Source organism: Salvelinus alpinus, chromosome 17 (genome assembly GCF_045679555.1).
Source record: "Salvelinus alpinus chromosome 17, SLU_Salpinus.1, whole genome shotgun sequence".
Classification (NCBI taxonomy): domain Eukaryota; kingdom Metazoa; phylum Chordata; class Actinopteri; order Salmoniformes; family Salmonidae; genus Salvelinus; species Salvelinus alpinus.
The window spans coordinates 8346615-8370389 of NC_092102.1; the positions used below are offsets into that span (position 1 = coordinate 8346615).

At 43.0% G+C, this 23775-nt stretch overlaps 1 protein-coding gene across 1 annotated transcript in view; it reads left to right on the plus strand.

The window, feature by feature from the left end:
- LOC139542083 (phosphatidylinositol 3,4,5-trisphosphate-dependent Rac exchanger 1 protein-like) overlaps window positions 1-23775 on the plus strand; it is a 144953-nt gene that overhangs the window by 41957 nt on the left and 79221 nt on the right. Inside the window, exons 4-8 of the mRNA XM_071347109.1 lie at window positions 3576-3680; window positions 7324-7425; window positions 13371-13532; window positions 22190-22323; window positions 22651-22766. Of these exons, the coding sequence (XP_071203210.1) occupies window positions 3576-3680; window positions 7324-7425; window positions 13371-13532; window positions 22190-22323; window positions 22651-22766 (619 nt within the window). The remainder of the gene's footprint in view (window positions 1-3575; window positions 3681-7323; window positions 7426-13370; window positions 13533-22189; window positions 22324-22650; window positions 22767-23775) is intronic.

The following is a 23775-nucleotide window of genomic DNA, read 5'->3' on the forward strand; positions in this document are numbered from 1 at the left end:
TGCAGACCTCACTACCCTCTGGAGAGCCCTGCGGTTGTGGGCGACAGCCCGACAGGATGCTCTCGATTGTGCATCTGTAAAAGTTTGAGTGTTTTTGGTGACAAATTAAAAGCAGTGGTTCGCGCTTTCAGTTTTGCGCAAATGCTGCCATCAATCCACAGTTTCTGGTTGGGGAATGTTTTAATAGACTCTGTGGGTACAACATCACTGATGCACTTGCTAATAAACTCGCTCACCGAATCAGCGTATTCATCAATGTTATTGTCCGACGCTATGCGGAACATATCCCAGTCCACGTGATCATAGTAATCTTGAAGCGTGGAATCCGATTGGTCGGACCAGCGTTGAACAGACCTGAGCACGGGCGCTTCCTGTTTTAGTTTCTATCTATAGGCTGGGAGCAACAAAATGGAGTCGTGGTCAGATTCTCCGAAAGGAGGGCGGGGGATTACTTTATATGCGTCGCTGAAGTTGGAATAACAATAATCCAGGGTTTTGCCAGCCCGAGTCGCGCATTCGATATGCTGATAAAATTTAGGGAGCCTTGTTTTCAGATTAGCCTTGTTAAAATCCTCAGCTACAATATATGCAGCCTCAGGATATGTGGCTTCCAGTTTACATAGAGTCAAATGAAGTTCTTTCAGGGCCGTCGATGTGTCTGCTTGGGGGGGAATATACACGACTGTGATTATGATCGAAGAGAATTCTCTTGGTAGATAATGCGGTCGGCATTTGATTGTAAGGAGTTCTAGGTCAGGTGAACAAAAGGGCTTGAGTTCCTGTATGTTGTTATGATCACACCACGTCTCGTTAATCATAAGGCATACACCCCGCCCTTCTTCTTAACAGAGAGATGTTTGTTTCTGTTGGCGCGATGCGTGAAGAAGCCAGGTGGCTGTACTGACTCTGACGTATCCCGAGTGAGCCATGTTTCAGTGAAACAAAGAACGTTACAATCTCTGTCTCTCGGGAAGGCAACCCTTGCTCGGATTTCATCTACCTTGTTGTCAAGAGACTGGACATTGGCGAGTGTGCCCGTCTACGTAGCCTGACCAGAAGACCGCTCTGTCTGCCCCTTCTGCGGCGCCGTTGTTTTGGGTCGCCGGCTGGGATCTGATCCATTGCCCTGGGTGGTGGACCAAACAGAGGATCCGCTTAGGGAAAAACGTATTCCTGGTCGTAATGTTGGTGAGTTGACGTTGCTCTTATATCCAATAGTTTCTCCCGACTGTATGTAATAAAACCTAAGATTTCCTGGGGAAACAATGTAAGAAGTAACACATAAAAAAACAAAATACTGCATAGTTTCCTATGAACGCGAAGCGAGGCGGCCATCTCTGTCGGCGCCGGAAGTACATGTCATGCACAAAGTAGATGTCCTAACCGACTTGCCAAAACTATAGTTTGTTAACCTGTCTAGCCCCCGGGTTCCGCTAGCGGAACCCCCCCCCCACACATTCCACTGAAATTCAAAAAATATTTTTTTGAAATATTTAACTTTCACACGTTAACAAGTCCAATACAGCAAATGAAAGATAAACATCTTGTGAATCCAGCCAACATGTCCGATTTAAAAAAAAATGTTTTACAGCGAAAACACCACGTATATTTATGTTAGCTCACCACCAAATACAAAAAAGCACAGACATTTCTTTCACAGCACAGGTAGCTTGCACAAAACCCCCAAATAGAGATAGAATTAGTCACTAACCAAGAAACAACTTCATCAGATGACAGTCTTATAACATGTTATACAATAAATCTATGTTTTGTTCGAAAAATTTGCATATTTCAGGTATAAATCATAGTTTTACATTGCAGCTACAATCACAAATATCACCAAAGCACCTAGAATAACTACAGAGAGCAACGTGAAATACCTAAATACTCATCATAAAACATTTATGAAAAATACATGGTGTACAGCAAATGAAAGATAAACATCTTGTGAATCCAGCCAATATTTCAGATTTTTTAAGTGTTTTACAGCGAAAACACAATATAGCATTATATTAGCTTACCACAATAGCCAAAAACACAACCCATTTATCAGCAGAAAAAGTTAGCGATCGCAAAAAAACACCAAAAGATATATACTTTTTCACTAACCTTGACAAACTTCATCAGATGACAGTCCTATAACATCAGGTAATACAATACACTTATATTTTGTTCGAAAATGTGCATATTTAGAGCTGAAATCCGTGGTTATACATTGTGAAAACGTAGCAACTTTTTCCCAGAATCTTTGAATATTTCTGACACTCACCTAATCTGACCAAATAACTCATCATAAACTTTACTAAAAAATACATGTTGTACAGCAAATGAAAGATACACTAGTTCTTAATGCAATCGCCGTGTTAGAATTCTAAAAATAACTTTAGTACGACATACAGCTTACGTTATAGCGAGACAGCGCCTGCAATGAGGGCGGAAAATAGTACTAAACATTTTCCACAGAAATACGAAATAACATCATAAATGGTTCCTACTTTTACTGAGCTTCCATCAGAATGTTGTACAAGGAGTCCTTTGTCCAGAATAAATCGTTGTTTGGTTTGAGAATGTCCTCTTCGCCTGTCGAATTAGCAACCAAAGCTAGCCAAGTGGCGCGAAGTTGTCCATCTTCACCAAACGCAGAGAACGGAAAACGCCAAAACTCCCGATAAACGTTCAATAATCTGATAAAACTATATTGAAAAAACATACTTTACAATGATATTATCACATGTATCAAATAAAATCAAAGCCGGAGATATTAGCCGTCTATAACGAAAGCTTTTCAGAAGGCAATTCCAGGTCCATCCTCGCGCTTTCCAGAAAACAGGAAATGGGTGACACGTCATTCCAAGAGGATTTATTCCACCTCAGACCAAGATAATCACTCCATTTCTTCTCTCACTGCCTCTTGACATCTAGTGGAAGGTGTATGACGTGCATGTATACTAATACGTATCATGCCCATTTATAGGCAGGCCCTAGAACAGAGCATCGTTTTCAGACTTTCCACTTCCTGGTCAGGAAGTTTGCTGCCAAATGAGTTCTGTTTTACTCACAGATATAATTCAAATGGTTTTAGAAACTAGAGAGTGTTTTCTATCCAATAGTAATAATAATATGCATATAGTACGAGCAAGAATTGAGTACGAGGCCGTTTGAAATGGGCACCTTTTATCAGAGCTACTCAATACTGCCCCTGCAGCCCAAACAGGTTAATTTCCTGCGCTGTTTTGGGTGACAGCAGCAGCGTTTCGGGAAACAACCGTAGAGTGCAGAGGCCCAGCACTGAATCTGGTTTCACTTCCTAAATGCTAGTGTACAACACAAGGGTCTATCTGGAGTTTTGGGCTGTAGCCTAAATTGAATGCTGAGCGAGTGATTGCCTAAGCCTCTACATTGTTTCTAATGGTAGATGAATAATGCATCTATCCTATGTTTATCACAACTATCGTATTACTAAGTGTTCACGAGGAAAGCCTTCAGTGGCCAAACCTATTTGACCGTACAGTATATCCACTAGCTAGATCAGATCGGGCACGGAATGACTTTTTGTTTCTTCCTCCAACTTTCAGAAGGGGCGGTTCTCTGTGTACGGGGAGTACTGCAGTAACCACGAGAAGGCCCTGCGGCTGCTGATGGAGCTCAACAAGATCCCCGAAATCAGGACCTTCCTCCTGGTGAGGATCCCACCGCTCACGCAAGTTGTCTCCTTTTCACGCATCTCCTTTTATCTCTTTCTCTGTCTATTGTCATTATCTCTCTCTCATCATGTCAACTCTTCCTCCGTTTATGAACAATGAACACGGGGACTGCCTTTGACTGTGCTTCCAATGGTGATGTCATGCTCAGTGCAAGCTGGCCAGCTGCAGTGCATTGGCACAGCTGGATGGAAGATCTGAGCCTTGTTGACCCCGATGTGCTTCCTCCGTCTGGTTATTGACTGACCTGATCTTGCTCTAGTTGTGCTCTGTACATTTTCTCCCAGGCTGCTAGTGGAAAATTACATGGGGTACTTATACTTAGGTCACATTTTTGTCTGACTAGCTAACGCTAGACTATCTTACCGGTAAACATCATCATGCATGATGGACGCGTCTACCTGTCAGGAATTCCATACCACGGTTGCCCTTAGTTTGAAGATGTAATCCGGAGACAGGTGTTTTCTCCATCTCTTTAACCTTTCACGAGCCTCTACCCCGGGTCCGGGATCACCCCCCACCCCCCCCACACACTGATTAGCATAGCTAGCATAGCTTCACAAGTAGATAGTAGCATCTAAATATCATTAAATCACAAGTCCAAGACACCAGATGAAAGATACAGATCTTGTGAATAAAGCCACCATTTCAGATTTTTAAAATGTTTTACAGGGAAGACAAAATATGTAAATCTATTAGCTAAACACGTTAGCAAAATACACCACTATTCTAACTCCATCAGTTTCTTACTCCTTCAGGTGCTATCACCAATTCGGCTCAACTAAGATATTGATAGCCAATAACCTATAAAAAAACCCATCAGATGACAGTCTGATAACATATTCATGGTATAGGATAGTTTTTGTTAGAAAAAAGTGCATATTTCAGGTAGAAATCACAGTTTACAATTGCACCGACCATCACAAATCGACTAGAATTACTAGATAGAGCAACGTGTATGACCAATTTACTCATCATAAAACATTTCATAAAAATAGACAAAGCATAGCAATGGAAAGACCCAGTTCTTGTGATTTCAGACCATATTTCAGATTTTCTAAGCGTTTTTCAGCGAAAACACAATAAATCGATAAGTTAGCATACCACATGTGCAAACGTTACCAGAGCATCGATTCCAGCCAAAGAGCGCTATAACGTAATCACCGCCAAAATATATTAATTTTTTCACTAACCTTCTCAGAATTCTTCCGATGACACTCCTGTAACATCATTTTACAACATACATATACAGTTTGTTCGAAAAGGTGCATATTTAGCCATACAAAACCGTGGTTATACAATGGAAATAGTCACAACTCAAGCCTCAAAATGAGGAACGTCAGCTTTCAGAGTGATCTAGTTTAATCGAAAGCTAATCATATACTTGACTAAAAAATACAGGGTTGACAGGAATCGAAAGACAAATTAGTTCTTAATGCAACCGCTGATTTACATTTTTAAAATTATCCTTACTTTTCAATACAGGGTTCGCCAAGTGAAGCTATACCAAACAAAATGGCGAAATATGCGTTTAAAATATTTCGACAGAACAGCGATTTATCATATTAAATATTGCTTACTTTGAGCTGATCTTCCATCAGAATCTTGGGCAATGTATCCTTTCTATGTTATAAACGTCTTTTGGTCGATAGATGTCCTCTGTCCTTCGAAATGTCCACCACCAACGACCGACACCCCGAAACGTTTCCAAAGCTAAAAAGTGCACGACAAATAAATTCCTCAGAATCGCACTAAACGGATATAAATTGCTATAAAACGCTTCAAATTAACTACATTATGATGTTTTTAACAACTATAACGACTGAAAACATGACCGGAGAACTAGAACTAGTTACATAACGATTTGGAATGAGGCAGGTCCGAAGTCCATCTTGCCTGTGGCGCGCGGAGAGAGAGAGGGGTCATCCCACGTTTTGTGGTTTTATATGGGCTGTGATTGTGCAATCGACTCCATTCAAAACGTGATGACGTACAGACACCCAGAGGAAGACGTAGGCAGTGTCGGTTTCTTCATAGCATTCACAGTCACCTTAAAAACAGACTCCAGATCAGGGGTAAAAATTTCTGGAATCTGACCCCTGTCATGAAAAGTGCTGTATATATTGTTCTGTACCACTCAGAGACAAAATTCCAACTTCTATAGAAACTAGAAGGTGTTTTCTATCCAATAATAACAATAATATGCATATTGTACGATCAAGAATTTAGCACGAGGCAGTTTAATTTGGAGACCCAAATATGCTAATGCGGAACAGCACCCCCTATAGTTCCAAGAAGTTAACTATCATACTCTAATTCCACTGATTTCAAAACCTGATCCTACAGAAAGTGAAGATCAACACGTACGCAGCTCCACTACACAAAACATTTTTTTTAAAGCCGCGTTCGACATGATGACCAAAACAGACTGACGAGTTCCAGTAGACCAAAGCCTTCTATATGGCAGACTCATTATCTCAGCCAATCATGGCTAGTGGGAAGGTTGCAGCCTTTTTCTGTAGCTTTACCAACAAGGCTTGTAATTTAACAATTTTATTTGTATTTACAGATGGCATACAAGTTTGATATTAAGGCACATGAAGTTCACATGTTCAAGAAGGCATTTCCACCAAAAAATGCATTTTGATATAATTTTCTTTTTTACATTCAAATGGCTCTCCTGTGAAGTTGTGACTTGCGACATACGCCTAGTTTCCTAAATCGGGTCACGACCCATTCCTTTTTTCAACTGGTACCGGGGTTTCTTCAGACGCGTCTTGTGAGGCCTGTTGGCATCCTAGAGTCTCACCTTTGCACAGATGGGTCATATTAGTGTGTATCCCAGACAGAAGTTGACAGATCGGCTATACCGACTTCAGACGAGTCTCCTGACACTTGTGGAGGTCGTTGAGCAAAATGGAGAACACCATCGTGGTTGTGAGAGTCTCATAGATGGGTCATAATAGTTTTTGTAGGCCAAACTGTTCGGATGCTACAGACGATTTTGTTTGAGAATACCGAGATGTCTCATGGTCTGACAAACACCGCTCTAGCTCTGTCACCTTTCACCGCGGATGCAGAAGTGCGACATAGGCGGATGCAGTGGATTGTGATTAAAAGGAAATGCGTGCCCCATACCGACCAATGATGTGCTTTCTGTTTTCTCCACTGTAGTATTCTGGTGTGGCATATCTACTTTCATCTGGTGAATGCTGCCCTTGCTTACCCTTGGCTTCTGAAATACATGATTCCTAGAGAAGAATAAACCCACCAGCTTTACCGCCTTCTCTCTCTCTCTCTCTCTCTCATGCATCTGAATAATTCTCCTCAGAAGAGTTTCACCACCAAACTGATTTCTTGGTTTAATTTTTGAAGCATGACTTTAGTTCCAGTACGCCACCCGACCCCCATGGAGGTCATTAATGCGGCTGAGAAGACTTTCTATGGTGTTTAGGATTTTGCTTCTTGCCCTTAACCATTTTACATAATCATTTTAGTGGAGTAACCAAGTTAGTTTGAGAAGAATAGTAAAAAATCACAAAAAGGAAATGTGTAATTTTACAGGGCCATAGATGGCCCACATTAATAAATGTGTTTTTGTTCAAATCTTTCTGTGTTCCAGCACTGTATGCTGTTGGGAGGGAAGAAAAGCACAGACATTCCCCTGGAGGGGCTCCTGCTATCACCCATTCAGAGAATCTGCAAGTACCCCCTCTTACTGAAGGTAAGGTCCTGCTGACGCCAAGGAGAATGCAACTCAGTCCTGCCTCCAAGTCAGAGGGGCAGTGTACTTTATGGGCAATTAATATTTCCTATTAGATGTCAAGATATAAAAAAGGGTAATTCTTTGATTACTTGATTTGAATCTGAAATCAAACAACCCAAACGGTTTATTTTTGTAGTTTTAAATATCACATGCACATTTGTCCTGGTTAATCAGGGCCTGATTTAGACCTGGGACACCAGGCGAGTGCAATTAATTATCAGGTAAAACAGAAAACCAGCAGGCTCTGAACCTCGTAGGTTAAGAGTTGAATAACCCTGCTCTATAACATGCCACCAATCACCACAAGCTTCAGTGCTTACGAGCTTAGACAACATGACCACATGGGCAATCAGTCGCGGTCCTGTGAAATTTGCACATCATGACTAATGATCTATACAGTGGTCATGACCAATGGAGAACATTTTTCAGTTTTGTCTATTTCAGGATCTGGCCATTTGTGATGAAGCCTATAAGCTAAATCAATAATAAGGTATTATATAAACAAAGAGCTCTGTCCACGGACCTATAGCATATGACACGTCCTTTTGAAACTCTGATGCGCAACCGTGCGTAAAGACCAGAGCCGGGTTTCCTAAAATCGTCTTGGTTCATCGTTAGAACCTATGGTTCTAATGCTGAACTTCGCCTTAAGATGCTTTTGGCAAACGGGGCCCTGTGTATATAAATCTGTATATAAATGTGCATATTCTCAACAACCTGAGCCTGTTGCAGACTCACAATGATAGGGCAGTAATACAGTAGAGGAGATACTCAGACTGCTCGTCCTTGTTTCCCTCTCAGTCAGCCAACCAATCCGCTGCAACTTTGCGCTGAGTGCTTTTACTTAGTGGGGAGTTTCCTCGATTTCAGCACCAGGGAACTGGACTGCTCCCCCCCAATGGAATCATGTGAAAAACTGAACATGCCCCCCCCCCCCCCCCCCCCGACACTATTAGCTGTGGCTCTTACAGGTTCACTCTACATGTTTGGGACACACTTAAAGTTGGATCGTAAATAACGACACATTTGGCCATCGTAATGCTTAAAGCGACATATAGCGGCACCCGGTCCTAATACTTACGGACAGTAAATCGTTGGATTTATAAACTTATATAGGCAATTGGCAACAAAAATGTATTGTCACAAAATAGCTTTACTTTATTTAGCCCATCCAATGATGTCATATATTTAGCCTATAGGCCTATGTTACCTTTTTGCGGAAGGCATAGGCCCTAAATCACAGAGTCCAGCCTCAAGCGGGCCAGATGCACAGTTGTCAATAGGCCTATTGAAGCATTACTAGGGCTGTTGCGGTGACTGTAATAAAGTCACCGCAACCGCCACACCGGTGGTCAAAAGTCATGAAGGCAGTCAATTTTCACATGACCGTTTAGGCACAATAATTAGGTTTCTCCAAGCTCTGATGCTGATGGTCATTAGTAGCCTACCAAACTTGCTAACTGCCTAGTACTCAGCACTCTATTGTCCCTCTAATCACTCTGACATCAATGCAAATGTGATCAAAAATCGAATCAAACACTTCATGAGAGCCCATGAGCTCATGTTGCACAACATTTCTATAATCTATGCAATTGTGTGAGAAACAGAGTGATGGCCTCTATTAAAAAGACGAGGATCGAATCAGCTTTCTATAGGCTAGGCCTACTATATTTATTTCTCAACTTTCCTAATATTGAGCACATTGCTTCTCTTTACAACAAGAGTATAAATAAATAAAGCTATTCTGTTTTCGAGACAGGTGCATGATATTGGTCCATTCTAAATCAAAACAAATTTCACACATTATCTAGTATATAAGTGACTCACCACCTGGATTCGGTCTTATGTAGCAAAATTAAAAATTGGGCTCTTACATTGGTAAAAAGTAGAGAATCAGAGCTACAACATGGTATATCATACACTGCATTTTTGAGGAGCAATGGGAAAGTAATTCTGCTTTGAATGTTGATTAAACTTGTAAACTCACTTTTGAGAAAAGGGCCTTTGAATGTTTTTGTACCTACTGGAGAGCTCTCATTTTGTCAACACCCATTCAGCATTGTTCACACCCTCTTAAGCCAGTCCCACCCATCTCTTTAAGGATTCACATGTGAGGTCATGTGCTAAACAGTGAGTAGTGTAGTAAAGATTGACTAAAAGTGGTAGTAGCCGACAATAAGGAAATATTCTAGGTAAACAAAGTGTCCAGATAAAAAATATTTTATACATTTTAGATGACGCTGTCATGTCTTTGGCATCATTAAAGGTGAAGACTTATTTTATCAAATCAGTTCTCTGTAATTATTATTACATGATTAAACTAATCATGTAAATTGAATTAACTAGGAAGTCAGGGCACCACGGAAAATCTACAGATTACAAAGTTAGAATTTTCCGAATATAACTCTTCAGATATTTTAATATCTGATCAATTAGTCTTCTATTAATTAATGATTCTTTACCTCACGTCAGTCTCATTCCAAACATCGTAAATCGTTGGTTATCTCCACGAACCCAGCCTAAACTATGAATCATCCATACACCAATTGGCTTAATTATTTATTTACTAACTAACTAAATAATCACAGAAATGCATAAACAAATAGTAGATATTGGTTACTAACGATGATAGGTAAGATTCCCTAGTGGGCTAAACCGATATAACGGCTTGGTGGACAAAGGGAAGGGGGTGTGGACTGAGAAAGAAGCGGGAAAGACAAAATGGATCACTACACACAGTGGATAATTATATTAATTGAAATGCTAATCCTTTGCACATGAACGCTCGCTCATTCGGGAATAATTGCAATCAATATAATTACGCCCATATGTCGTTGTTGTCTTCTCTGTTAGAATCATTGGTCCGTCTGCGGGAGAGTCAGTTCATCAGAGAGTCTCTGGTTACTCATGGTGGTTGCTCTATCGGCGGCTCCTGATAGTGTCTGTTGTAATGGATACGTCAGGCGTCCATTGTTCTTAGAGTAGATGTTTTGTCTGTATTCGCATCCCAGATTTACATAATTTCTAGCTGCAGACTAGTAATTAGTATCTAAGATTTGCTATTATTCTGTAGTGATCGATAGTCTCAGAGTTGAACCATTTCCAGCTGAGCCAATGCTCCACGTGGTATAGTTTTCTAGTTTTGGTACTCAAACCTGTACCACCTCAGCTTACACCGAGGTATGCGTGGTCTGAAGAGGATTTCCTCAGGAGGGGTTTTATTCGTAACAATAGAAAAGGGCGGTTCCATGACGCCAGATCATGTTTGTGCTCACGGGGGTGTGGCTGCTGACTAGTTCAACTTTACAGGGAATAAAATTCTCTCAAAATTAAAGGTTAACATTACATCACTTCACAAATAGTTTCATCTTTACTCAATCATTTTATACAAGAATTGGATGCAAACCCCATAATTGAGAAATGTACACATTCAGAGATATAGTTATGTGTGTTTCCTGTCCTTCATGAGGTCACCAAATGAAACACACTCAACATAACTGTCCCTTAAGTGTCCACGGTCCCTTCCCACATTCTCACAAGTGGACATATTGTTTAAAACTCCCATTTAGGAGTTTGGCCAAGTGAAATCCTTTGTTCTCTGTGGTCTCTTTCTCTGCATGACCAGGGGGAGAGAGTCTCCGCAATAAATTTATGGCCTGAGATAACAGAACCTGGGTGTAGGAGAGAGTGAGAGAGAGGGGGAAGCCACGATCCACACCCAGAAACGGCCACGTCATGACAACGCTTACCTAGACACACTTGTCTAAATTGATGGGTCATGTGAAAGAAATGCTATAAACCCCAGCCACATCCACTGGTGGAAAAGTACTAAATTGTCATAATTGAGTAAATGTAAAGATACCTTTTATAGAAAACGACTGAAGTAAAAGTCACCCAGTAAAATACTACTAGAGTAAAAGTCTAAAAGTATTTGGTTTTAAATAGCCTGTTTAAATAGCCTGTTTCTGTCCTGCCCTTGACTTTGGTGCAGGGCATGTGATGTCTATAGCCTCTTTATTTCAAAACTCCCTGATCTTGTCAAAAAGATAAGTTTGTCTAGCTGTGTCCAGTCCAGGTGGTGCTTGTACAGGCAGACCATCTTTGGAAGGAAGGATGTCAGCTTTGCGCAAACTTGTTCTTGTTTTGGCCACTGCAGTTATCACAACTCGGGTCCACACGTGTTTCCCAACTCCGTAGTTGGTGAAGAAATGGTGCATGTAGTTGATGACTGCGCTGCTACCTTTTGTTGGATGACATGCCTTAATCAAGTAGTTGACTTGTTGTGCTATTCCTTCACAGCAGACACCAAACAAGCCACACTAGTGAGGAGTTAAAAAGTACATGGGACCTGGCTGCATAGGGTCAGAAGGAGAGTACACCTGTAAACAACAAAATAACATTAAGATAAATTACAATTAATTGTCTCACACCTGTCAAACTGTCTTTACACAGCTCAGTGAAAGGTATTTGCCTGCCTCCATTTATATATGCACTACCATTCAAAAGTTTGGGGTCACTTATAAATGTCCTTGTTTTTGAAAGAAAAGCACATTTTTGTTGTCCATTAAAATAACATTAAATTGATCAGAAATACAGTGTAGACGTTGTAAATGACTATTGTAGCTGGAAAAGGAAGATTAAAAAAAAGAAGGAATATCTACATAGGCGTACAGAGGCCCATTATCAGCAACCATCACTTCTGTGTTCCAATGGCACGTTGTGTTAGCTAATCCAAGTGTATCATTTAAAAGGCTAATTGATCATTAGAAAATCCTTTTTGCAATTATGTTAGCACAGCTGAAAACTGTTATGATTAAAGAAGCAATAAAACTGGCCTTCTTTAGACTAGTTGAGTATCTGGAGCATCAGCATTTGTTGGTTTGATTACAGGCTCAAAATGGCCAGAAACAAATAACTTTCTTCTGAAACTCGTCAGTCTATTCTTGTTCTGAGAAATGAAGGCTATTCCATGCGAGAAATTGCCAAGAAACTGAAGATCTCATACAACGCTGTGTACTACTCCCTTCACAGAACAGCGCAAACTGGCTCTAACCAGAATAGAAAGAGTGGGAGGCCCTGGTGCACAACAGGACAAGTACATTAGAGTGTCTAGTTTGAGAAACAGACGCCTCAGTTAAGAGCACATTCTTATTTACAATGAATGACAGCCTAAGAACAGTTCTGCCCCTGAACAGATTTTTAGCTTGTCAGCTCGGGGATTCGATCTAGCAACCTTTCAGTTACTGGCCCAACACTCTAACCACTAGGCTACCTGCCACCCCATTAAATAGTACCCACAAAACACCAGTCTCAATGTCAACAGTGAAGAGGCGACTTCGGGATTCTGGCCTTCTAGGCAGAGTTGCAGAGAAGAAGCCATCTCAGACTGGCCAATAAAAAGAAAAGATTAAGGTGGGCAAAAGAACAGACACCGGACAGAGGAACTCTGTCTAGAGGCCAGCATCCCAGAGTCGCCTCTTCACTGTTGACGTTGAGACTGGTGTTTTGCCGGTACTATTTCACGAAGCTGCCAGTTGAGGACTATTTATGATCTCCATTTTCCACCCCATGTCCAACTTCTCTCTTTTCCGAACTTCTACATTCAACTTCCGCACTCCATCCTCCAACATTTCCCCAAAACGCTGTCCTTACTGCATCCCATAATCTTACCTTACCTTTGCATCCCCACATCCACCATCAACCCTTTTGGTTTTTAACCATCAACCCTTATTGATAAGATGATTCCTAATAATGAGCATGGTGTTTAACAACCCTGTTGCGCTGGATGATATCTGAAACATTTTCAAATGCTGTTTATGTACTGTAGTACTACTGAAGACATTATGACTCTTTGCCATCATCCCCTTATGGTCTTTATTCCCTACTCTCTCTCCCCCCACTAGGAGCTGCTGAAGCGGACGCCCAAGAAGCACACAGACTACCGTGCGGTGGAGGAGGCCCTGCAGGCCATGAAGGCAGTGTGCTCCAACATCAACGAGACCAAGAGGCAGATGGAGAAATTGGAGGCCCTGGAGCAGCTGCAGTCGCACATCGAGGGCTGGGAGGTGAGGGACACTATCCTATTTTTAGACCACGGCGCTAGGATGCACCCTAAAGATCACCGTTGATGGAGGGAGGTAGAGCGGATGGGGATGGGAGTGAGGGCAGAGAACAGTGCTCGAAAGGTGAGAAATGGGGGGGGGGGAGAAGTGTACCATAAAGATGAGGGGCGGTGGAAGGGTGAGAGGGACATGGAAGGTGAAAAGAGAGAAAGGGGGAAGGAGGTGTAATAGAAAAATGAGAAGGATGAGAGATAGAGAGGGGTGGGAGGTGAGGAGAAAGATTGAGAGGTCTGAGATAAAGATGGATGAGAGTCAGATGAAGATGGATTGAGAGAGAGAAAAGGGGAAGGTTCTCCTTTTTATATAGAAATGGGACATGTGACCTGAAAGGGATGGAAAAGGGAAGCTCTGAGTTTGGAGATTTGTCATTGGATTTTCCCACTCTCTTTCTAAATTGATCTCTCGCACATGTATACTGTACACACACACACACACACACACACACACACACACACACACACACACACACTGTCCACCTCATTGACATTTACATTTACATTTAAGTCATTTAGCAGACGCTCTTATCCAGAGCGACTTACAAGTTGGTGCATTCACCTTATGATGTCCAGTGGAACAACCACTTTACAATAGTGCATCTAACTCTAAGGGGGGGGGGGGGGGAGAAGGATTACTTTATCCTATCCTAGGTATTCCTTAAAGAGGTGGGGTTTCAGGTGTCTCCGGAAGGTGGTGATTGATTCTGCTGACCTGGCGTCGTGGGGGAGTTTGTTCCACCATTGGGGTGCCAGAGCAGCGAACAGTTTTGACTGGGCTGAGCGGGAGCTGTACTTCCTCAGAGGTAGGGAGGCGAGCAGGCCAGAGGTGGATGAACGCAGTGCCCTTGTTTGGGTGTAGGGCCTGATCAGAGCCTGAAGGTACGGAGGTGCCGTTCCCCTCACAGCTCCGTAGGCAAGCACCATGGTCTTGTAGCGGATGCGAGCTTCAACTGGAAGCCAGTGGAGAGAGCGGAGGAGCGGGGTGACGTGAGAGAACTTGGGAAGGTTGAACACCAGACGGGCTGCGGCGTTCTGGATGAGTTGTAGGGGTTTAATCGCACAGGCAGGGAGCCCAGCCAACAGCGAGTTGCAGTAATCCAGATGGGAGATGACAAGTGCCTGGATTAGGACCTGCGCCGCTTCCTGTGTGAGGCAGGGTCGTACTCTGCGAATGTTGTAGAGCATGAACCTACAGGAACGGGTCACCGCCTTGATGTTGGTTGAGAACGACAGGGTGTTGTCCAGGATCACGCCAAGGTTCTTAGCGCTCTGGGAGGAGGACACAATGGAGTTGTCAACCGTGATGGCAAGATCATGGAACGGGCAGTCCTTCCCCGGGAGGAAGAGCAGCTCCGTCTTGCCGAGGTTCAGCTTGAGGTGGTGATCCGTCATCCACACTGATATGTCTGCCAGACATGCAGAGATGCGATTCGCCACCTGGTTATCAGAAGGGGGAAAGGAGAAGATTAATTGTGTGTCGTCTGCATAGCAATGATAGGAGAGACCATGTGAGGATATGACAGAGCCAAGTGACTTGGTGTATAGCGAGAATAGGAGAGGGCCTAGAACAGAGCCCTGGGGGACACCAGTGGTGAGAGCACGTGGTGCGGAGACAGATTCTCGCCACGCCACCTGGTAGGAGCGACCTGTCAGGTAGGACGCAATCCAAGCGTGGGCCGCGCCGGAGATGCCCAACTCGGAGAGGGTGGAGAGGAGGATCTGATGGTTCACAGTATCAAAGGCAGCCGATAGGTCTAGAAGGATGAGAGCAGAGGAGAGAGAGTTAGCTTTAGCAGTGCGGAGCGCCTCCGTGACACAGAGAAGAGCAGTCTCAGTTGAATGACTAGTCTTGAAACCTGACTGATTTGGATCAAGAAGGTCATTCTGAGAGAGATAGCAGGAGAGCTGGCCAAGGACGGCACGTTCAAGAGTTTTGGAGAGAAAAGAAAGAAGGGATACTGGTCTGTAGTTGTTGACATCAGAGGGATCGAGTGTAGGTTTTTTCAGAAGGGGTGCAACTCTCGCTCTCTTGAAGGCGGAAGGGACGTAGCCAGCGGTCAAGGATGAGTTGATGAGCGAGGTGAGGTAGGGGAGAAGGTCTCCGGAAATGGTCTGGAGAAGAGAGGAGGGGATAGGGTCAAGCGGGCAGGTTGTTGGGCGGCCGGCCGTCACAAGACGCGAGATTTCATCTGGAGAGAGAGGGGAGAAAGAGGTCAAAGCACAGGGTAGGGCAGTGTGAGCAGAACCAGCGGTGTCGTTTGACTTAGCAAACGATGATCGGATGTCGTCGACCTTCTTTTCAAAATGGTTGACGAAGTCATCCGCAGAGAGGGAGGGAGGGAGGGAGGGGGGGGGGGGGGGGAGGATTCAGGAGGGAGGAGAAGGTGGCAAAGAGCTTCCTAGGGTTAGAGGCAGATGCTTGGAATTTAGAGTGGTAGAAAGTGGCTTTAGCAGCAGAGACAGAAGAGGAGAATGTAGAGAGGAGGGAGTGAAAGGATGCCAGGTCCGCAGGGAGGCGAGTTTTCCTCCATTTCCGCTCGGCTGCCCGGAGCCGATTGACCACATCCCCACTCTGTCACGGCTGTGGCTAAAAAGCTTTGGCCAGTTTTCGAGAGTCCACTGAGCACCATTTCATTTTCTGTGACAGTAAAACACTCCTGCAAGCCTCCCAAATCACCAGCGTGCATGGATAGGGCTTGGGAGTGGAGTGCCCAGTGCATTTTTCACACATCCCTCACCCTCCACAACAAAGCCTTTGTCTCCTGACTCCCCTTGGCCCCCGAGAGGACAATCCACTCGCTCAAGAGCCAAGGGAAGGCCAACAGGCAGCCTGCCCAATGTCACGATGTCATTGCGGTCCCTTCCACAGTTCAATGTGTTGTGTTGCTATAGGAATGTGATTTTTTTTTTTTTCTCCAATGTCTCTAATTCAATTCTACCTACTGACGTGGGGGCAGTTGGACATCTGTGTTTGGGATTGGTTCTCTCATATCACTTTGCATTGACCCCTAGCACTAGCAGTATTAGGATGAACGAGTAATGGCAGAGTTGCCATCTACACTCTTCCGTATCACAGTCCATTCTCATGAAAGGCACTGCCCTTCCCTGCTCCCTTTAAGCACTCCATCTTTAGCCCATTAGTCCTACTTTCTCCAATCCCCCACGTTCAAGTTTAACTACCTCTCCACCCAAAATTGGAATGTAGTAGTGCGGAATCAAGGCCCAGGCGCATTACCGTTACCCTGATAGACGGACAGCCCCGACTATCCCTCCATCCACCACCTGGCTTTCTGCACAGTTAAACATGGAATTGTTATGATCGGGCGAACCCTTATTTGTCTGCTAGGCTGGTTGGAATCCATCTGACCTGAAACGGCACCCTTTTCCCTTTTTTGTGCACTATTACTATCTATTACTATTTGAGAAGGTCCTAAAGCTAATTTCCCACAATTCTGCACATTTTGCTTTGGGAAGAGATTGTTTTTGCTTTTTTAAAGCTCATTTCCTGCAGTTCTACGCATTCTTCCATGTCTTATGTTTGTTTATATGATACCAGGGGTCGAAGCCCAATCAAATAAAAAATTAATAAATACATTTTGGACCCTGCTGTCCATATTGACCTCATTCTGGGTTCCGGTCCGCCAGTTGAGTACGGGGGCCCTATATAGTGCACTACTTTCGACCAGGGCCCTTAGGGTCCAATTTCGGACGCACCCCCATACATAATTAACGTCACAGCTAAAATCCCATAGGTCAGCCTTTGAAAATCCCTTTAGCTTTCTTGTTTACATTTTGTGGTAGTGTACAACCCTAAAAATACTGCCTTACAAATGTCACATCTAATGACTAAATTGTGATGAATTGACCTAAAGTTCAACCACGTTGTGAAAAAGGTTAATTGGCCACATACCGAGTCATATTAATGCTTTTAGCACATACTGGGTGACGTTATCCAGCATCTAAAGCTACAAAGCTAATCAGAGAGACTTTTAATATGTAGCCTGAATGATAATGAGTTATGAAACAAGTTGAATCTCTCAATTGAGAACTTGTGGGTGACTTGAAGAAGGACTAGTGAAATAGCCTGGTATTCAGACACGCCTGAAATGCGGTTTGAGACACGAACAGTTTTTCACGTTTAGTTTGACAAGACTCCTTGTTGGTCCATTTTCGGCCGTTCAACTTTGACATCGAAAGGCCACCAAGGTTTTGTTTCCTGTGAAAAAGTGAGACTGTGGTTTATGTTTTCCATAAGAAGCAACACAAACAGAAGTGTTTTTCACACTTAACGTTTTCATACATACCAACAAACAAGTGTGATCATTCTACTGTTATCCCTGCAGCGTGCGCTCAAACCGGTTTGATTAGAACGCTTATTTAGAACGTCCAGTTTTGATTGCTGCAACAGTCAGGAACACTGTTTCTTCACAGAAACACTTTGCACAAGCACAGTCCTAACAAAGTTATGTCCTGAATGTGACCCGTCTATTTTTGGATGCAATGTTCAGACATTCACAGAAGTAACGACAGCATAACACAATCGTCAGAACCGGAAAATGTAGGCTACATTAGTCCTAGTGCTGACTGATGAAAGATTGACGTAACACAAGCCGTCATATTTAGTTAACTCTCGGCTGACAGAAACCACAATATGAATTAGCTAATAGCATTTACTATTTATGATTCGTCACATTACGGGTGAGCTCACCATTGATCGAAATAATCGAGTAAAAAACTTTGTAGAAAACAAAAGTAATCCGACGATGGGGTAGTTTGCCTCTGTTTGTTTTTTGTGTCAACCAAAGATAATTAGAGGAGACTTGATGAGTTTGGTCTGTTTGCGGTGTGCATGTTGAAGGAGGTGTGTCACCTACGATCATTCCCTTCACTTCCCGTCATTCACTTCCGGAAGTTTACACGAAAGATGAGTGAACCAATCCTTCACCTCATAAAATTGTCTTTGGTCAAACAGACGTTTAGGTGATACCAAGAATGCATTATATAATGTCAACAAACATGGCGCCACACATTGCTGACAAATAGCTTAGCATTAGCTCATTATAAACAGTACAACTTTCAGAAAAGTATTTTACACACACCATAGGTGTCCAATACAATATATGCAAGAATCAGAAGCCATTATTTGTCAGCAGAACTTAAACATGAATGAAACTGTAAATACATTATGCCACATGCATGTATACATTCAGTTGAAGTCGGAAGTTTACATACACCTCAGCCAAATACATTTAAACTCAGTTTTTCACAATTCCTGACATTTAATCCTAGTGAATATTCCCTGTTTTAGGTCAGTTAGGATCACCACTTTATTTTAAGAATGTGAAATGTCAGAATAATAGTAGAGAGAGTGATTTATTTCAGCTTTTATTTCTTTCATCACATTCCCAGTGGGTCAGAAGTTTACATACACTCAATTAGTATTTGGTAGCATTGCCTTTAAATTGTTTAACCTGGGTCAAACATTTCGGGTAGCCTTCCACAAGCTTCCGACAATAAGTTTGGTGAATTTTGGCCCATTCCTCTTGACAGAGCTGGTGTAACTGAGTCAGGTTTGTAGGCCTCCTTGCTCGCACATGCTTTTTCAGTTCTGCCCACAAATTTTCTATAGGATTGAGGTCAGGGCTTTGTGATGGCCACTCGAATACCTTGACTTTGTTGTCCTTAAGCCATTTTGCAACAACTTTGGAAGTATGCCTGGGGTCATTGTCCATTTGGAAGACCCATTTGCGACCAAGCTTTAACTTCCTGACTGATGTCTTGAGATGTAGCTTCAATATATCCACATAATGTTCCATCTTCATGATGCCATCTATTTTGTGAAGTGCACCAGTCCCTCCTGCAGAAAAGCACCCCCACAACATGATGCTGCCACCCCCGTGCTTCACGGTTGGGATTGTGTTCTTCAGCTTGCAAGCCTCCCCCTTTTTCCTCCAAACAGCCAAACAGTTATATTTTTGTTTCATCAGACCAGAGGACATTTCTCCAAAAAGTATGATTTTTGTCCCCATGTTCAGTTGCAAACCGTAGTCTGGCTGTTTGTATGGCGGTTTTGGAGCAGTGGCTTCTTCCTTGCTGAGCGGCCTTTCAGGTTATGTCCATATAGGACTCGTTTTACTGTGGATATAGACACTCTTGTACCTGTGTCCTCCAGCATCTTCACAAGGTCCTTTACTGTTGTTCTGGGATTGATTTGCACTTTTCGTACCAAAGTACGTTCATCTCTAGGAGACAGAACGTGTCTCCTTCCTGAGCGGTATGACGGCTACGTGGTCCCATGGTGTTTATACTTGCGTACTATTGTTTGTACAGATGAACGTGGTACCTTCAAGCGTTTGGAAATTGTTCCCAAGGATGAACCAGACTTGTGGAGGTCTACAATTTTTGGAGGTCTTGGAGGAGGTCTTGGCTGAATTCTTTTGATTTTCACATGATGTCACGGAAAGATGCACTGAGTTTGAAGGTAGGCCTTGAAATACATCCACAGGTACGCCTCCAATTGACTCAAATGATGTCAATTAGCCTTTCAGAAGCTTCTAAAGCCATGACATCAAAAAACATTTTTAAATGTCCAGGCTTTTTAAAGGCACAGTCAGCTTAGTGTGTGTAAACTTCTGATCCACTGGAATTGTGATACAGTGAATTATAAGTGAAATAATCTGTCTGTAAACAATTGTTGGAAAAATGACTTGTGTCATGCACAAAGTAGATGTCCTAACCGACTTGCCAAAACTACAGTTTGTTAACAAGAAATGTGTGGAGTGGTTGAAAAACAGTGTATGTAAACTTCCGACTTCAACTGTACATACATACATACATACATACATACATACATACATACATACATACATACATACATACATACATACATACATACAGTACCAGTCAAAAGTTTGACACACCTACTCATTCCAGGGTTTTTCTATATTTTGACTGTTTTCTACATCAAAACTATGAAATTACACACATGGAGTCATGTAGTAACCAAAAATATTTATATTTGAGATTCTTCAAAGTAGCCACCCATTGCCTTGATGACAGCTTTGCACACTGTTGGCAGTCACCTGCAATGCATTTCAATTAACAGGTGCGCCTTGTTCAGTTAATTTGTTGAATTTATTCCTTAATGCGTTTGAGCCAATCAATTGTGTTGTGACAAGGTAGGGTTGGTATTCAGAAGATAGCCCTATTTGGTGAAAGACCAAGTCCATTTTATGGCAAGAACAGCTCAAATAAGCAAAGAGAAATGACAATCCATCATTACTTTAAGACATGAGGGTCAGTCAATCAAGAACTTTGATAGTTTCTTCAAGTGCAGTCTCTCAAACTATCAAGCGCTATGAAGCTGGCTCTCATGAGGACCACCACAGGAAAGGAAGACCCAGAGTTACCTCTGCTGCAGAGGATACGTTCATTAGTTATCTGCACCTCAGAATGCAGCCCAAATAAATGTGTCACAGAGTTAAAGTAACCGACACATCTCAACATCAACTGTTCTGAGGAGACTGTGTGAATCAGGCCTTCATGGTTGAATTGCTGCAAAGAAACCACTACTAAAGGACACTGATAATAAGAAGAGACTTGCGTGCGCCAAGAAACACGAGCAATGGACATTAGACATTTGGAAATCTGTCCTTTGGTCTGATGAGTCCAAATTTGACCAACCACCACGTCTTTGTGAGACGCAGAGTAGGTGAACGGATGATCTCTGCATGTGTGCTTTCCACAGTGAAGCATGGAAGAGGCGAGTCCAGGCTCTGTCGTAGCCGGCCGCGACCGGGAGACCCATGGGAAGGCTCACAATTGGCCCAGCGCCGTCCGGGTTAGGGGAGGGTTTGGCCGGAAGGGATGTTCTTGTCCCATCGTGCACTAGTGACTCCTGTTGCTGCATCGTTGAGAGCATCTTGACTGGCTGCATCAGCGTTTGGTATGGCAACTGCTTGGCATGTTACCACAAGGCACTACAGAGGGTAGTTCCTACGGCCCAGTACATCACTGGGGCCGAGCTCCCTGCCATCCAGGACCTCTATACCAGGCGGTGTCAGACGATGTTCAAAAACTCCAGTCACCCAAGTCCGACTGTTACATCTGCTACCGCACGTCTAGCGGTTTTAATGCACCAAATCTGGAACCTACACGACAGCTTCTACACCCAAGCCATACTGTAAGACTGTTAAATAGTTAACTAAATAGCTAGCCTATCTGTATTGACCATTTTTGCACTAACTCTTTTGATTAATCACATACGCTGCTGCTACTGTTTATCATCTATCTTGTTGCCTCGTCACTTTACCCCTACCTTACATGTACATATCTACCTCAATTACTTTGTACCACTGCACATCGTCTCAGTACTGGTAACCCGTGTATATAGCCAAGTTAACCTTACTCACATTGTGTATTTATTCCTTGTGTTTATTATTTTAAAATGTTCCTCTGCATTGTTGGGGAAGGGCCCATAAGTAAGCATTTCACTTCTAGTCTACACCTGTTGTTTACGAAGCATGTGACAAATACGATTTGATTTGAGAGATTGACAGGCACCAGTGATCTAATTGCCACCCTCTCTTGACTGTCTGTCCCCAGGGCACCAATCTGACTGACATCTGCACCGAGCTGCTGCTCCACGGCAACCTGCTCAAGATCTCCGCCGGCAACATCCAGGAGCGAGTCTTCTTCCTGTTTGACAACCTCCTGGTCTACTGCAAGAGAAAGTCCAGGTGAGATTGGGTAGGAAGGGAAGGAGTGACGGAGTCATGCACCTCAGGAAAGTGGCTGGAATGTGTTTTCATTCATTGACGAGAAGTCGCCATAGAAAGAAGCCAGATGTGGAAAAACTGAGTAAATCGCCAAATCCTGTTTGTGTAGTGTGTATGCAAACAAAACAAGTCAACCTAACGCGTGTGTGTGTGTGTGTGTGTGTGTGTGTGCGTACTTACGCCTGTGTGTGCTTGAGCACTGTATAATTGTTGTTTTTTCAAAGTTGCCAGCACATTTTTTCTGAGCAGGAATAACACATTTTCACAATTTTATGTTCAATTTCGTAGGGCAACTGGGAAGAAATCCACAAAGAGGACCAAGTCCATCAATGGCCCACTGTACATGTTCAGAGGAAGAATCAACACAGAGGTGATGGAAGTGGAAAACGTTGAGGATGGAACAGGTTCGTGCCAGCCCCACCAGTCATCAGTTCATAAAGGAGCATCCATCCATCCCTCTTTTCATTCATCCATTCAGCCATTTTCTTTCTTTCTAGATTAGCTGGCAGAGTAGATTATACAAAGCTAATGAGTGTTTACAATTTGGGTGAGGCAATAAAATCTTGTGTAGGTTTTTCATGTTTGAACTGCTTACAAACGGTCAGGTGACTATATGAATCTGCGGTCTGCACATTGGTTCAGAGCGGAATCACCGACCTACATTTCACACCTTTGAACTACTGGGATGCATGCTGTTGCAAGAACTGGCACTTACCAACTTACAGCACTGTTTTGCTCGTGGTTTATTGCACACCAGCCTGTTTTTTTTTCACGTCTTGTGTTCAAATAGTAGTTAAAATCGTTCAAATACTTTAGTTGTGCTTAATCGAGCTTGCCTGGGGCAATATAACCAATGAAGTAGCCCCTAAAATGCCAATCCCACCGTTCTTGCACTCCAGACAGGCTCAAGGAAATGTTCAAAGTATCCGAAAGATTTCAATGACTCTTTGAACCCAGGTCTGGTTGTTTCCTGTGAGTGGGTTTATAGTTGTAGCTGTAGGCCTTCGGGGTTAGAATGCACTTCTTCTTGGATTCACATGCCTCTTCTCTATGCCACACGGGCCATTTGCTGCCTGTCGCTTCGTACTTTCAGAGGAAATCACAAAGGAAAACATGTTCTCTCTCTGCACGTTTCTCAGAGAGACCGTATGACCTGATAGTGAGACCAAGGTCACGTGTCCTCTTTACACTGCCAGCTTAGCTTGTCTAAGGTTGATAATGTGTTGATTTTGTAGCATTGTAGAAGCCCAATGAATCACCCTTGAAATTACTGCACTTTTACAACATTCCATTGATTCGTTTTACAGTAATAAGGACGAGACCGAGTGAAGATTTGTTCTTCAACTAAATATTACAACATTGACATGCACCGACAACTGCAGCTAGACAGCATGTAAACAAACAACAAAAGCG